General features: G+C 35.3%; 2 protein-coding genes across 2 annotated transcripts; one reads left to right on the top strand and one right to left on the bottom strand.

The window, feature by feature from the left end:
• The first annotated feature begins 2,488 nt into the window (after positions 1-2,488).
• On the top strand, positions 2,489-3,199 carry LOC138907405 (uncharacterized). Its single transcript, XM_070198002.1, has one exon. The coding sequence runs from the start codon at positions 2,489-2,491 to the stop codon at positions 3,197-3,199; it is 711 nt and encodes a 236-aa protein (XP_070054103.1).
• Positions 3,200-11,215: 8,016 nt separating this feature from the next.
• LOC104087560 (receptor protein kinase-like protein ZAR1) lies at positions 11,216-16,600 on the bottom strand. Its single transcript, XM_009592068.4, has 2 exons — positions 15,192-16,600; positions 11,216-12,054 (listed from the first exon to the last, which is right to left on the bottom strand). The coding sequence occupies exons 1-2, from the start codon at positions 16,522-16,524 to the stop codon at positions 11,423-11,425; spliced, it is 1,965 nt and encodes a 654-aa protein (XP_009590363.1). The 5' UTR covers positions 16,525-16,600; the 3' UTR covers positions 11,216-11,422.
• Between the last annotated feature and the right edge of the window lie 878 nt (positions 16,601-17,478).

Here is a 17,478-nt window from a genome sequence, read left to right as displayed (position 1 = left end):
CAAAAACAAATATAAAAACCTCTCAAGACTGATAATACTGAGTTACGAACTCTAACTGAATACATGCAATGATCTTAAGGATCGAATATAGAATATTGTTTAAATAAGAGTTGACAGTACAATAAAATTGAAAGACTCCAAGGGACTGCAACGACCAAGCAGCTCTACCTTAAATCCTTGGGAGATTTTCAAGGAAAATAATGGGGTAAGTGTTCTTAACTCAATATTGGTTAAAGTACCCGAATCCATGGTTATTTTTAACATGTAATGGGTGAATTAAGTTGGAAAATTTAGAAAATTCTCTTGGTTTAATTTGAATATTTGAGGGTCGAGTTGATGTCGAAATTAGGTAAAATTGTTATGGTTAGACTGATTTTCGGATTTTGTAACTTTTATCGGGTTCCGAGATGTGGGCGCAACTTTTGAGTTAAATTTCCGATTTTTGTTGAAAAATTTGTATTTTCATATGGGATTTGTTCCTATAATTTGTATTGACTGAATCTAATTAATTGTGACTAGATTCAAGCCAGTCAAAATCGAAAAATGGAGGGAAAGGCATTCTTATTGACTGATTGAGCTTGGCTTGAGGTAAGTGGCTTGTCTAACCCTGTGTGAGGGAAATCCCCTTTGGATTTGATACTGTTGTAATATTTTGTGATATGTGAGCACCGTGTATGCGAGGTGACGAGTGCGTACACGGGCTAAATTTGGAAATATCGGTTCTTGCTGAGTAATCTTTCTTTATATTCTTTAACTGAGTTGCTTTAGTATATGTAGTAATCATGTTTAGTCTAGTATCACATGTCTACGTGCCTTAATTCTTACTTGCAATATGTGCAACATGCTTAGCTGAATTACCTGCTTATTTGATTTGATTTAAATCTTTAACTGTGAAATTCTTGCTATAAATTCGTTGTTTCCTTCAGATATCTATTGCATATTTACTTTGGGACTACGAGGCGGTTCCTCGGGAGATCCCCTTGTACTGCATATTTACTTTTGGGACGATGAGGCGGTACCTCGGGAGCGCCCTGTTGTTTACCTCTATTTGTTGTGTTGTTCACTTTTTAGTCATTTCGTTATATTATTAAATCCTCTGTCTTACTTGTCTATTATTTCCAGTAGGGCCTGACCTGACCTCGTCACTACTCTACCGAGGTTAGGCTTGGCACTTACTGGGTACCGTTGTGGTATACTCATACTACGCTTCTACACTTCTTTTTGTGCAGATCCTGGTACTTCTTACCAGCCCAGATATCAGTGAGCTACCTGTGTGCGAAGATTTCAAGGTACATCTTCCAGCGTCCGCAGACCTCGGAGTCCCCCTCTATCCTTATCATTTTGTTTTTCTAATAGAGATAACGAAATAACTAAATTTGAATTAAAGCATAATTTTGAATTTATAATAAAAGTTTTTAAATTCTAATTAAAATAAAAAATATTATCTTTTGCTATTATGTTATTATACTTAATTCGATTAATGATCATATGCAATCATGTTAGGAATTTTTGTTATCTTTTCTAATTATTTAAATACTACTTCGCCTCTGGAAAAAAAAGAAAAAAAAATCTAATGCATATAACTATAAAACTCCTTCACATTTAAAACCCTATAATTATAGTTCTTTAAAACACTATAGCTAGATTTGAATAAAGAGAATTTCTTTTAAAATAAATGTAATATAGGGTACACGTCTATGTTTATCCAGATAACAAAAAGGAGTTTAAAAAATGAATAAAAATTTACTTACATATATAATGAAGTAAACCTACATGCTCGAGAAAGAAATATCACAAAAATCAGTCAATATTCAAAAAAAGTTGTTATTGTCTTTTTGAAGAATATTTGTTTGAAGAGTCAATTTGTATAAATGGACATCTATTCCCTATCCTTCATCGAGGCTTCTGAAGGGGCAGAAACATGAAGATTTATTCCCTATCCTTCATCGAGCCAGCCAAATAGTTTTTCATTCAAGATTGAAGACAAAAAGGGAAGGATGAACAGATTCAACTGTGGTATGTTTAGAGAATATGTTTTTAGTTAGTAAAAGTAATTAAGCACTTGTTAGTGTTTCATATATGACCAAGTGTATCTTTTACCTGGAAATTCTTGTTGCATTGGACGAATTAGTTTATATATGCAATTAGGATGGTGAATTAACCTTTATTTTCTCTTTTTCAGGCATCCTGAAACTTGCCTTTTCAACTGTCATACTTTTCCTAGGGCTCCTAACTCCTATCAAATTTGTGGAGTTATGTCTTTGCAACTGTTTCATATCACTTGTGTTTTCCTTTTGTTCTTCATGTTGGTCCTCTTGAATTTCCATATTATGCATTGTATATTTAGCCATGTTGTTGCTTATTCATATTTTTATTATTAGAGAGACATTGAACTCTGGTTTTCCCATTAATGGAAAAGATTTAAACTTGTTTGTATATATTGTTTGTTGAAACTAATTCTAGGAGGAGAAGTGGGGACACAAGAGCTATGTGGACCACGACTACGCAGTGCATTAGGAAAGCCGTGAGAGAGGTATTAGTGGTCTCAAAGGGTTACTCTGGTGGTCACAAGGGAGACTGGTGTTGGAATGGAGAGGTGCAAGGAAAAGTAGAAACCAAGAGAGTGGCGTATTTGAAGATAGTGAAAAGTGTAGACGAGGAGGAGAAGAGGGCGAATATAGATCAATATAAGTTGGCTAAGAAACAATCAAAGCTAGCAGTTACGGTGGCCAAGATTGCAGCTTTTAGTCGTTTGTATGAGGAACTCAAGGGCCGAGGTGGGGATAAGAGGTTGTTCAGGTTATCCAAGGCTCGAGAAAGGAAGGCTCGTGACTTGGACCAAGTGAAGTGCATCAAGGACGAAAAAGGTAGAGTTTTGTTGGATGAGAGGTTTATCCGTCGAAGATGGCAGACCTACTTCCATAGTCTCTTGAACGAGGATGGGGGAAAGAGCATTGCACTGGGTGATTTGGAACTCTCTGAGAGTCTTTGTGACTTTGGGTATTGTAGGGGGATTAGAGTTGATGAAGTAGAGAGGGCTATGCGTAAGATGAGCAGGGACAAAGCGACCGGGTCGGATGAAATCCCGGTGGAGTGGAGGAGAAACACGATGGTTCCTGTATACAAGAACAAGGGTGACATCCAAAATTGCAATAACTATCGGGGTATCAAGTTTCTTAGCCATACTATGAAAGTCTAGGAGAGAGTGGTAAAGCTAAGGGTGAGGAGGAGTGTGTCTATTTTCGAGAACTAGTTTGGGTTTATTCCAGGGCATTTAACTATAGAAGCCATCCACCTTGTTGGGAGATTGATGGAGCAGTATAGGGAGAGGAAGAAGGATTTGCATATGGTGTTCATCGACTTAGAAAAGGCGTACGATAAAGTTATGAGTGAGGTTATGTGGAGATGTTTGGAGGCCAGAGGTGTACATGTTACCCACGTAAGGTTGATTAAGGATATTTATGATGGAGAAAAGACTCGAGTGAGGACAATGGGTGGGGATTCAGACCAATTTTCGGTTATGATGGGGTTGTATCAGGGGTCGACTCTCAGCCCTTTTTTTTGTTTGCCTTGAAAATGGAAGTACTGATTCCCATATCCAAGGAGAGGTGCCGTGGTGTATGTTTTCACGACCCAATTCTATTTTAGGCCGTGATGGCACCCAGCACCATTACTAGGCAAGCCAACCGTGACTAATTTAGTGATTTTCCATTTTAATAAGTTTTTTTTTTAAGTAAATAACTTTCCTTAATTTAAAAGATTTGATAAATAACAGATTTAGAATAATTAAAACGAAAGCAGCTAAATGCAATCATAACCGTAGAAATAAAGCCAAAACCACAAGTCTACTAGTGTGTGCCAAGACCTGGTGTCACAACTGTATGGGCTACTAGTAGAATATACAAAAGATTACTACTCTACTGTATAAAATGAAATAGACAGAACAATAACAAAAGAAAGACTCTGGTTGCTGCAGAACGGCTCGAAAGGCAGCTCACCGTGTAGTCTCGTATCAGGGATCAAGCGTGCGCGCCGGACTGATACCCAGATGCACCTGCCTCAGATCCTGCACATTAAGCGTAGAAGTGTTGCGTGAGTACATAAACAAAATGTACTCAGTAAGTATCCAGTCTAACCTACTCGAAAAAGTAGTTACGAGGGGTTGACTTTGACACTTACTATGGGCTAAAAATAATATGCCAAAATTTATAAATAAGCATGGATTACATGAATAATACTGAAAACTCAATAACAAGAAATAATAAATAATCCTTTCACAAGTACTAACTCCCGAATTTATTTTCATCATTTAACAATTTATATCTCAAGCCAATGAAGCAATCTCAATTATAAATGGTTCCAAAGATTTATCATGCGCAAATTATACCGAGATCGTACGGCCCGATCCAACATAAAATATTTAAATTGTACAATGCCGAGGGTCGAACGGCTCAAACCATAGATGCATCTATCTGCTACCGAGGGGTTCGGCCCGCTCCACAAATAGGAAATACTCTAAAGAAGCACAAATTCTCAATAACAACAAGTGTTCCATTCACAACTTCAAGTAAGTGAAATTTACCCTTTTTAAAAATTCTTTTATAAATTTTCAATCTGACTTAAGCAATTAAATTAACAAGTAAGAGTGCAAACATCCCAAGTATAGCATGAAATGGGTCCTAGACTACCCGGATAATAGCATAATTAGTAGTTACGTACGGACTCTCGTCACCTCGTGCGTACATAGCCCTCCCAAATAGGAAACACACGTTAATTAATTCACCTATGGGGCTAATTTCCTCTTACAAGGTTAGAAAAGAGACTTACCTCGTCTCAAAGCCTACTTTCCGGTCCAAGATTGTGCTCAACACTCAATTCGGTGCCAAAAAATCCAAAATTAGTCAAATGGTTTAATAATAAATCAATACATGTTCAAAAGTTCATATTCAAACTATTGAAGGGATTACCCAACCCCAAATACATGATTCCTAAAATTCACCCCGGGCCCACGTGCCCGAATTTCGGAGATTTTTGAAGAAAGTCGTTATACATAATCTCACGAACTCAAATATATGATTTTTACTAAATTCCAAAATAAATTACGTGGTCAAATCTCATTTTTGTCAAAAACCTAGGTTTTCACCTAAACCCCAAGATTTCTACTGATTTATATGTTATAATCTACCCATAAATTATGTATTTACTCACATTTGATAGAAATTACTTACCTCAATTAGTTGATGAAAATCCTTGTCTAACCAGCTCCAAAATCGCCCCCAAGAAGTGTAAGAAATGAGCAAAAATGCCTAAGTCCCGTATTTAAAACAACCTCACTGCCCAGCGAATCTCGCACCTGCGAGGCCACTACCGCACCTGCGGTGCCGCTTCTGCGGAGAAAATCTCGCAGGTGCAGTCCTCCCCCAGCTGGCCAATGTTCCCATCTACGGAGTTGGGGCCGCTCCTGCGCGACCGCTCCTGCGACCCTCGACACGCGCTTGCGGACATAGCCGCTTCTGCGGTTTCCCCCAATCGCACCTGCGCATTCGCAGGTGCGCAAACTCGCATGCATCTGTGATCCATGGCCAAATGCTACCATCTGCTTCTGTGGCACAAACCACGGAACTTCGAGCTCGCACCTGCGACCCAAGGCTTGCAGGTGCGGTTACACCAGAACTGGTGCAACCAACAACCTTTTTTAGTTTCAAACTCAATTCGCGCATCGTCCGATTGGCATCCGGGGTCCCCGAGGCCCCGTCCAAACATACTAACAAGTTTGGAATCATAAAATGGACTTGCTCGAGCTCTTGGGATGCATGAAACAATATCAAAACTACGAATCACACCCCAAACCAATTGAATCAAAATATGAACTTCAAGTTCTTCAATTTACTCCCAATGCACCGAAACGTACTTAAATTACTCGGAATGACACCAAATTTTGCGTGCAAGTTTTAAATGACATTATGGAACTATTCTCGATCTCAGAATTCCATTTGGACTCCGATATCACAAAAATATACTCCAAACCAAATTTAAAGAACTTCGAGAACCTTCAAGGAACCAATTTTCACTAATAGGCACTGAAACGCTCTCGGGCCATCTAAAACCCAATCCGAACACACACCCAAGTCCTAAATCATCATACGATCCTATTGGAACCATCAAATCCCTATTCTAAGGTCGTTTGCTAAAAATATTGTCCGAAGTCAAACTTAGCCTTTTTTGCCAACCTTAAGGAATCAAATGTTCCGATTTCAACCCGAACCCTTCCAAATCTCGAACTAACCACCTCCGCAAGTCATAAGATAGTAAAAGAACATACGGGGAGTTTTATTTCGGGGAACGAGGTTATAGAAAGCAAAATGACTGGTCGGGTCGTTACACATGCTATTTGCAGATGATATTATATTGATTAACAAGACATGAGGCGGTGTGAACGTGCAGTTAGAGGTATGGAGGCAGACCCTGGAGTCTAAAGGTTTCAAGTTGAGCAGAACCAATATAGAATACATGGACTGTAAGTTCAGTGGTGAGACTCAAGGAGGGGAAGGGGAGGTGAGGCTGGACTCGCAGGTCATCCCTAGGAGAGGAAATTTTAAATACCTTGGGTCTATTATTCAGGGGGATGGGGAGATTGATGAAGATGTCACACATCGTATTAGGGCGGGATGGATAAAATGGAGACTCGCTTCCGATGTTTTGTAAGATAAGAAAGTGCCACCAAAACTTAAAGGTAAGTTCTACAGAGTGGTGATAAGACCGATGATGTTGAATGGGGCCGAGTGTTGGCCAGTCAAGATCGCTCATGTCTAGAAGATGAAGGTAGCAAAGATAAGGATGTTGAGATAGATGTGCGGGCACACCAAGTTAGATAGGATTAGAAATGAAGTTATTCGCGACAAGGTGGGTGTGGCCCCTATTGAGGACAATATGAGGGAAGCACGGCTTAGGTGGTTTGGTCATGTGTGGAGGAGGAGCACAGACTCCCCGGTGAGGAGGTGTGAGAGTTGACATTGGAGGGCCTACAGAGAGGTAGAGGTAGGCCAAAGAAGAGGTAGGGAGAGGTGATTAGGCAAGACATGGCGCAGCTTCAGCTGACCGAGGACATGACCCTTGATAGGAAGGTATGGAGGTCGAGGATTAGAGTAGTAGAGTAGGTAGTCTAGAGTGTTCATAACAGTAGTATTGGCACGTAGTTTCACTTTCTGTTGGTAGTAGATTTTTATGACTAACCGTTGCTTTCTTTCATTGTTGATCGCCTTACTATCTTGTTGTTTTTATTATACTTTTATATGGCTTTTTGGTGCTGTCCCTTTTTGTCTATATTTTTATTAATGTGGTGCTTATGCTTTCCTGAGCCGAGGGTCTATTAGAAGCAGTCTCTCTATCCTCACAAGGTAGGGGTAAGGTCTGCGTACACACTACCCTCCCCAGACCCCACAGTGTGGGATAATACTGGGTATGTTATTGTTGTGGACATCAAACAAATAACAAAACTTTGGCTATACAATTGCTATCATTAATTTTAATTTAGCACCTTCTAGGAATTGAAGGTTATAAGCTGAAACTTCATCATTAAGCTGCAGTCAAGCCAACATTGCAAGGGTATAATATTTCTTTTCCTTGAAGAATATTAGTTTTGAATCATTAGATTATGTGAAAGGTTTTTTTTTCTCGAATTCAACAAGAGGGATATTGTTTTCTAATTGATAGTTTCTATAGCGATTTTCAAGTGTAATAAAAAGTATATTTTTACAAAAAATTGGTATGACGTGAAATATATTTTTTTAAATGTAAGCAAATTATTTCAAAGTGGGATTACTTTTTAAAATATAATGTAACTTTAAAAATAAAAAGATAAGATTTTTTTGAATTTTAGTAGAGAGTTTTTAAAATTATTATAATAGAAGTCATATCATGGATAAAATCAAAAAATCGAAATCTTATGAAATATTTACATAAAAATCCGTCCAAATTAATTGTTTATTTTCTATAGCTAATATACATAGATGATATACCGACAACACACAATTATACATATATAATATATGGATTATATATAAATTACACGGCCTTCAATTTTTTTAATTTAAATGGTTAGATGAACACCTATTTAGGTTGATTAGATAAAGCCAAAAGAAAAATATGAAAGAATTTCAACCAAAGACTACAAAAATAAGTAAAGTTCTTATGTAGACAATTTCAATTAAAACTCATTCTTTATAGAGAAATAAATTAATATTTTGTAACAAAATAAAAGAAAGACATAAAAAATAAGATAAAGGAGAATAAATATCGAAAAATATATATGAAAAATCTTAAAAGCAGAAATAAGAGATGACAATGCATTTCTTCTTTTGTTTCATCTTTGTTGAGTATAAAAAAAATTGGAAGTTGATCTCATCGATTTCAAATATTTATTTTTCACTCAAATACATATATTATAAGATAAGGATATCCTAGAATATTGTGTGTCGTTTTTAAAAAATTACTATTACTAACAAATTACTATGATATTCGAATTTGAATTTAAATACAATTTATGGTGTCGAGAAAAAATTACTTGGAAAATTCAAGAAAATATATGTAATGTTATATAATAACAAAAAAACTAATTTAACATTTAATAATTCAAAGAACAAAAAATTTGTATATATAGGGTATTCAAAATCTGGGGCTAGAGATATCGATAAACTCAAAATGGAGTCATACTAAAATAAGGCTAAAGAATCATTTAAATTTTGAGATAGCCGATTAAAGTGAATTTTAAATTAAGGATATTATCTTCACTTGCATCATTATAAAGATAATCACAAATATATATATATATATATATATATATATATATATATATATATATATATAAAGTTTTAGAAATTAGAATTTCAAAATAGAAATAGTTTTTTAAAGATAACAACATACCAAGTAAGAGTTCAAATCGTAGAAAACGAGTCGCGTCGTAACCAAAGAATTGTTCATATTGTGTCATCCTTTGTGCTTTGCCATAAATACAAGTTATTATTTCGCATTGTGGCTATTTTTAGGATCCAGTGACATCTATGAGAATGGTGCAAAAATAAAATTATCACTACGAGATTTAAGAAAATGTTAGTCTTTTTTCATGTAGTGTTTCTTAATTAATATCTAACGATTATCTATAATTATCTAGAAGGTTTAAATCTTAAAAGTATTTACATTTAATTCAAATAACTCTGATTTTACATGGTTAATGTCAAACATCAAAATAGAATCATACTGGAAAAAAAAATTCACTGGTTAAAGAATTTTTTTAAAATTTTTAGATAGCCAACGAAAATGAGTTTTGAATTAAGGATAATATTTTCACTTACATTATTATAAAATAATTACTATTGAAAAATAAAGTTTTACAAACTAAAATTTTAAAATAGAAATATTTTTTGAAAGATATCAACACACCAAATAAGAGTTCAAGTAGTAGTAAAAGAATCAAGCCGTATCCAAAGAATCATTAATAGTCTTAACCTTTGATTGTTTTGCCATAATATGAGTTATTATTTTGCCTTCTAACTATTTTTAGGATCTAATGACACCGTTGAGAATTGCACCAAAAAAGAAAAGTAGAATTATAACTAGGAGATTTAAGAAATAGTTAATCTTTTTCATGTAGTATTTCTTAATTAATATTCAATGATTATCTATATTTAGCGAGAAAGTTTAAATTTTAAGATTATTTATAAATAATTCAAATAACTCAAATATTTGATATGATTAGTGTTCCCGCATCCGCAGGATGCTATATAATTAAAACCCAACATGAAAAAATAAGGATAAATTTAATAAAGTGACACCGCTTAACAAGAAAAGTTGTGTAGCTCATCTCGTCATACGAGCTTCATTTTTGTTTTAAATCTTTGTGCCTCATCTAGAAATAAAAAAACATATGTCGAGATTTGAATCATTGACCTCTTCATTGACCTCTTAAGCATTAACATTACACTAAACTAATGGATCAGGAGTCACATTTGCATATTTTATGCAACAACAAATTATCTGACTTGTATTATAAGTTGTTCGGCTATTTTTTTTCTTTCATTTTCTTTTTCATGATTCAAATTTGATTAAGAACAATTTGCAGAATTGAATGAATGGTGAATTTTTGTGTGATTAATTAGTGATTTATCTCTCTCTCTCTCTCTCTCTCTCTCTCTCTCTCTCTCTCTCTCTCATATATATATATATATATATATATATATATATATATATATATATATTTTAAAAGCGAAGCCCCTATCGAAATATCGTTCGCTTTTTTTACCTTTTTAGAATAGGTTTCACATTGGATAAAATTATAATTGTAAATTAATTATTTTCCTAATATTTAGGAATTTCAGATCAACTAAAATGTTGGTTATTAAAACACTCATTGTTTTAAATTATGGAAAGTCCCTAATATGTAGGAACTTCATTCACCTAAGGAATTAATATCATTAACTTTTTTAATCCTAATTAGACTATCCAAGACAATACGTGTGCATGAATTTTCATTCTTTCTTCCTATTTTTTAATAATAAAAATAATAGCAATTATTATTATTATTATTATAACATAATAATTGAAAATAACACCGTCAATATTGAAAAAATCACTAACAAAATATTTAAGTGGGTGACAAGATTCAAGCACACTAATGAGTCTACAAATGCAAAAATCCAAAAAGTGAAATATCAAATTATTATTTTTTTACTCTTTGATAATATAATTTAGATAAAATTATAATTAATTATTTAAAATTGGATGAGCTAATATGAAGAATTTGAATCAACAAAAAATAATTATTTTCTTTAATGTTGAGAACAAATAATTAAGCCTTTGAATTAATTAATTAACAAGAATCCATTTAATTATTTTTCACATTCAACATATAAGTATGATTATTTTTAAATTGACAAGTCTCATAGGATACATAAATTTGTTTTGATAAGAATAGCATTAGGTTATGTTGAGGTTATGTTAAAAAGTATAATGAGATTATGTTGAATACATTTCAAAAAATAAAAATTCATATCTAATAATATACTTGAGTTATATTTTATAAAAATACTTCGAATAATAGTTTTGTAATATGCTGTTATGGTGAATTATTATTTGTTTACTGTTTAAAATCGTGACACCGCTTATGAAAAATTTTGCGTACACCGCTGATATTAATATAAAACACAATAGTCTTTTGAGGTGGTTAGCAAGCAATTTTCATTGATGATTCAGAAAAAAAAAGACCACTGAATCGCTAGAGTTACAACGCGCTATAACTAGGAACACCTAATCTAGGCTTTGGTACAACATAAACTGAAAAATCCGATTCACAACGCTAAACAGCTTCTGCATTAGGTGGTCACCAAAACTCAAAAGCTTTTTACGAGATATACCATTGAGTTTCCCTTCACTGCAGTTTGATGCGATCAAGGTTATCAGTAACTGTTCTCATCCTTGGCCGAAGCTCAGGATCCAGTTCTGTGCAGTTTAGAGCAATATGAAATGCTGCAACGACTTGCTTTTTAGCATGAACCTCATTCAAGAGAGCAGGGTCTATGATCTCGGACAAGGGTCGTTCTTGTTTAAACACCTTCCTAACATGACTCTCGAGCCCCTTTCCATCATCTTCCGATCCTCCATCTGGCAATCGACCAGTCAATATCTCCAAAAGCACAATCCCAAATGAATAGATGTCGCATTTCTGTGTGAACTTGGAGCCAAGAACTCGAGACTCAGGTGCCACGTACATAATGGATGATGAAGTTGAGTTTTTAGGACTTACTATGATTTGACTTGTATTCAGCTTTTTGGTACTACTATTAATGAGCTTCGAGGAGCCTGAAATAAGTCGAGTCAACCCAAAACCGGATATGTAACCTTGCAATTCATCGTCAAGTAGGATTTTCGATGATTTTATGTTCCCATGAACATACTTCCTAGGACTACACTCGTGAATGTGCATTAGACCCCGAGCTGTGCCTTGAGCGATCTTCAGTCTAGCTGCCCAAGACAATGGTGGCAGGGAATTACCAGGTCCTCCTGCAATGGTAAAAGATAAACATTATGTTGCATCAAAAAATGCGAGAAACAACCAGATTTTGCTTGAAAATACCGAGCATTTAAACAGTGAAGAACCTAAAATTGCAAACAAGGAAAATCATAAGAGCTTTCTCGCAAAATCAAATACTCCCGGAATGTGTACTTGTTCCAGAATTTGTTGAAAAGTGGAAGTATTTCACATAATCATAAAAGGGTAACCATATACCATAATTCATTAAAGTTCAATTGTGAAATCCCAAAATATTTTTGACATATAGGACTTGTGAGTTGGTACCTTCAAGGTAGGGGTTAAGTCCGCATATACACTACCCTCCCCAAACGCTACTCGTGGGATTATACTGGATTTGCTATTGTTGTATACGACTTGTGGAACCTCAAGAATAATTTAACAACTGATTCAAGCCACATTTTGTTTTCACTCTATATCTTCCTTGGAGTAAACTTGAGGACAACAATAATGAGCTGAATATGGTAGGGACCGTTATATTTGAATTATGTCAGCAGCTTTTCAGACCATGATCACAAATAATGGATGGCCCAAAAACATGTGCTTGAAAAAGAGCTGATAGTAGTCAGAGTAAGAAAAAACAATAAAATAGGTCAGGTGTACCAGAATTGGCTACTTTATGGAGGTCTAGAAATTTCAATATGAAACAAGAGCAATCAGCTGATTCTCAAGAAACCACCCCACAGTAAATGACAAGGAGCTTAGGTGTATTCTGCATTTCCATTTGTGAATAGATTGGTTCACACAATTACTATAAAATACAAAATGTAAGAGCAAAATAGGAAAGTTTGTGAGAAAAGATAGAATTGAGCAAATCAAAGACTAGTATTCAAATTTCCATTAGATAAAGGAAGAAAAAGAGACCAGGATTTCAGACTCCCTAAACGAATTATGTAGTCTTACCTAGTCTTTTTTGTTTTAGATTTGCATAGCAAGAAGTGTAATGTCATAAACTTCTCCGCTAAATTAGAATCTATTTCAGAATGTTTACATATTATAACCTTAAAGCCACATTCAATATCTTAGGCCACATAAATTCTGTTCCTCTAGAAGCAGAAAACAAGAGAGAAGAAGCCATAGTGGGGGGACCAGAAAAGGTGAATCACAAGAAACAAACAGCATTTCAAAATGGGACTGAAAGCACTCTTTAGAACAAGTGCTATCAAAGGTTGAGGTAGATTAACACTTGCATAGCTGTTTTCCAGAAAACAGAAAAACATAAATGCTTGCGAGTAAAATAAAAACAAATGAAACAAGTGGGACTAGTCTGAAAAAGTTTACTTTACTGTAACAGAGCTTTGAAATGATATCGGTGATAAATTGTAAATGACAAAGTCAATATATATAAAAAGGGGAAAAAGAAAACGACTAGAAAGAAACATGCATGTAGAGACCCCCCACAACACACCAGCTTCCTTTCATGATAGTTTATCTTTGTTCGGCCATTACCAACCTATTCTCGGTCGAAAGAAAGAGAAGGCCAGTACGTACGTAGTTAATGCTTTAAAAAATCCCAGGTAAAGGATATAATTTGGGATCTTGATATTTCCCCAAGATAGTTGATGCTCAAAATTGAAGGAAAGTTTTAGTGTAACCGATAAAGTTGTTGTCATGTGACCATGAGGTCACGGGTTCGAGTCGTGGAAACAGCCTCTTGCAAAAATGCAGGATAAGACTACATACAATAGACTCTTGTGGTCCGGCCCTTCCTCGGACCCCGCGGGAACTTAAAGCACCGGGCTGCCCTTTTAGTTGATGCTCAAAACCTCGATGGAAGTTGTTGCTAAGGAATATTGGAACGAATAATATTCTCTGTAAAGTATCCTTAAAAACGATCCCAAGCATATACAATTCAATGCCCAGCAGAGGGCTCTCTCCTTTATAAAACAAAGACTAACTAGCTTTGGCATTTGGAATGAAATCGGTTCCGAGAAAAACTTGGCTTTTATAGTGAATGAGTGATATATAAGGATGTTGTTACAGAAAGGTTTGATTATACTAGAATTAAGTAGAAATTGATTTATTTTTTTTGGACGTAAATGTCAACTACAATGCCACCTTGAACGTTGTCTCATGTCTGATCTATCAATAAATCCCTGATGAACCATGGACACAGAGTTTATTACATTGTGCAGAGCAGAACAGTTATCTATCTAGCTACTCACAAGTGCATTAATTATACTGCATATTAACCTAATTTTTCTCCAACAGTGGAACCATGACTTCAATGTGCAAGCTCACACTTCACATTTCACCCGAAATGTCCTTATCCTAACAATAAAATCATTTGCAATAAAAGGATATATTCTGCATAAGTTACTATGCAGGCTTCACCCATAACCCTCTCTCTGCTCATTAACCTATTCTGTGTAAATGGCTATACCTTCCCCAGTATTTTGGTTAAGTTCCTATCGTTCACAGCTCTACATATATTTCATGGCAGGCATCTGTTCTATTCTAATTTATTACTCTCTCCGTTTCCATTTAGATGATATTTTCCTCATTAGTCCATTCCAAAAAGAATGATATATTTTTATATTTGGAAACAATTTAATTTTAAACTTTTTCATTTTCCCACAAAGCTTTTATCCTTCAGCTTTTAGGACTACATATTTCAAAAGTCTTTTTTTTTTTTTTCTTAAACTTTGTGTCAAGTCAAACCACATCATCTAAGTTTAAACGGAGGGAATACTACTTTCGAAGTACAAACTGAATATTGATTTCGAATTATGCACTTCCCTTATTTAGGACAACAAATATTTGAAATTTCTCTTAATAATTCTTCCTTCAACTAAGGAGTTACTCAAAAGATGAAATCCCTAGGGGCTTTGATATAGCAGCACGATGCGTGAAGTCCATTATCCATCGAGTTTCAAATTGTGCTCCATTGACCCTAAGAGATTTCTCAGTTATTTGGAAGAAAGAAAAAAAGAGGTGTTGAAAAGGTGAGTAGGGCATTTTTCAAAACTTAACCTTCAACGAAACCTAGCCAATCACATTAATAAGTTTACCACATTATGATCATGCTATTGCAGATGAATCCTAACCTCAATTAAGCAACACAAACCATAAACTTAAACAATTCACATAAGAAATGAGTTGAAATTACCATGTAAGGCATTGTGCAAGCTGCCATTGCGGATGAAATCAGTAACCAGCAATTTCTCATCACTTGCATAGTAATAAGCCCTAAGCCTCACCACATTCGGATGTTGGACTTTCCCAATGGCTTCCACCTCCGTCTCAAACTCCTTGAACCGCCACGTTGCATCCCCCTCGCTCAATCTCCGAACAGCAACCACCGCAGCGCCACCGAGTACCGCCGATCCCTTGCCGCCACCCGCCACCACTTTATAAACTATCCCACTCCTACTCTTCCCCACCACATAAGCTGATGCCCTTAACAAATCCTCCAACTCCAACCCAAACCCTTCATCAAACACTACATATTTACCCTTTTGCCCCTCCCCCTCATTTCCCCCACCCCCAACCCCAACCACCTCCTGTGACTTCTCCTTATCAAACTTTTCATTCCCCATTTTGCCCTCATCCAACTTCCATTTTTTCCTCAACACCCACACTGAAACAAACACCACTCCGATCACCACCGATACGCCGGAGATTAAAGAAACCGCCACCGACCCATTTCCAGATTTGCCCTTTTCTACAAACCCTAAATCTTTAGGGTTTTCAAGATTTGGCAAAACACTAGGTTTTTGAGCTTCTGGCTCTGCACATGGAGTCTCCAATGGAAACCCACAAAGTAAAGGGTTCCCTGAAAATGCAGTAGGCCCTTGATTTAACAATGACCCAACTGAAGGTATTTTACCAGTCAGATTATTATGCCTCAAGTCCAAACTCAACGTCACCGGAAACTTACCATAACTCGCCGGAACTTCGCCGGAAAATCTGTTATACGAAAGATTCAAAGTCCCAATGAGCTGAGTAAGCTCAGTTAGCTCCTCAGGAAGTGACCCATTAAGAAAATTAGCAGAAAGATCAAGGTGATTAAGGTTATTAAGTGAAGTAATTTGCTGAGGCAAAAAACCAGTGAAGGCATTGTGTGAAAGGTCAACGGAGTGAAGTGAAGTAGCATTAAAGAGATGAATTGGGATTGGTTTAGAGAAGTTGTTATAAGAAAGAGAGAGAATTGAGAGATTTGAAAGTGCACCAATTTCAGAAGGGATATAGCCAGTGAGATTCTTGGCTGAGAGTGAAATGGCAGTGACTTTCTGGTTTTGATCATCACATGTGATTCCATTCCAATGACATGGTGATGAGTCTGATTCGGACCAAGAAGCAAGAAATTCAGTTGGGTCAGAAGAAATAGCTGATTTTAAAGCTAATAATGAAAGTCCATCTGAATTCAGTGCAAAAGTAGGAGAGATAGCAAATGTGAAGAAACAAAGAATAAGAATTGCTAAAAGGTTTGAAAGATTCATGATTTAGAGTTGTGAAGATTCAATCTTTAATCACAAGAATGATAAAGATTCAATCTTTTATCCATAAAGATTCAATCTTTATAGTAAAGATTTCATTTTTTTTGCATGGAGAAAACAGCTTCAAGAATGATCAAAGTGGCTACTTCTGCAACAAGAAGTTGCTATTTTTGCAACAAGAAGTTGGACACACAGACACACAGTAGATGAGGAAGAAGAAGGTTTTTTTTGAGTTTGAACAAAGATGGGGTGATTTTCGAGGTGTTATTTGCAGCTTTAAGTGATGTAGTTACTGGCTACTACTATACTGTACATTTGTTGGATTTGAATTTGTTTTGACTAATGTAGGCTTATAGCGGGGGTTATTAATTGGGGAATTCAGGTAATAATTTTGGGTTTGTTTTACTATTCACATGTTTCCACCTTGGGATGGGAGATGTGTGAAGTGGAGTAAAGAACAGGAGAGAAGTATCTGTGGTTTAATTCATTCATTGTTTGAACTTGTGGTTTATTGGTAGGTACAATTATTCAAACTTCCCATCAAATGACTTAAATAATTACTGTATGAAGTTTATAACTTTTTCTTGAACCAAGTGGATACACATTTATATATATATATATATATATATATATATATATATAAATGTATATACACTCTCTGGTCCATAATAAGTGATGAATTTGTCTTGGGCATACTCATTAAGGAAATACTAAATTCTAAACAAAAATAGTTAGTGTGACTAAATTATCCTTAATTAAATATTGCAGCATAATTTAATGTAAGGAGTAAAAGACTTTTTAAGGATATGTATTTTAGGAATACGTATATAAGAGTAATTTTAGAAAAACAAATTGAATTTTTTCTTGATTATATAAATAGACACTTATTTTGAACCAAAATAAAAAGACAAATTGGTCACTTATTGTGAACCGGGGGAAGTAAGTAACAATAACAAC

The sequence above is a fragment of the Nicotiana tomentosiformis genome, chromosome 3, assembly GCF_000390325.3.
Source record: "Nicotiana tomentosiformis chromosome 3, ASM39032v3, whole genome shotgun sequence".
NCBI classification, from domain to species: Eukaryota; Viridiplantae; Streptophyta; class Magnoliopsida; order Solanales; family Solanaceae; genus Nicotiana; species Nicotiana tomentosiformis.
The sequence above is the reverse complement of the archived record's forward strand: the minus strand, read 5'-3'. Positions and strand labels throughout refer to the sequence as shown.

What these genes read in the sequence shown, in the direction of transcription:
- LOC138907405 (XM_070198002.1), top strand. Translation starts at nt 2,489, where the DNA reads ATGTGGACCACGACTACGCAGTGCATTAGGAAAGCCGTGAGAGAGGTA.
- LOC104087560 (XM_009592068.4), bottom strand. Translation starts at nt 16,524, where the DNA reads ATGAATCTTTCAAACCTTTTAGCAATTCTTATTCTTTGTTTCTTCACA. An exon ending in CTTGCACAATGCCTTACATG is followed by an intron (nt 12,055 to 15,191) that starts GTAATTTCAACT and finishes TTACCATTGCAG; the next exon opens with GAGGACCTGGTAATTCCCTG.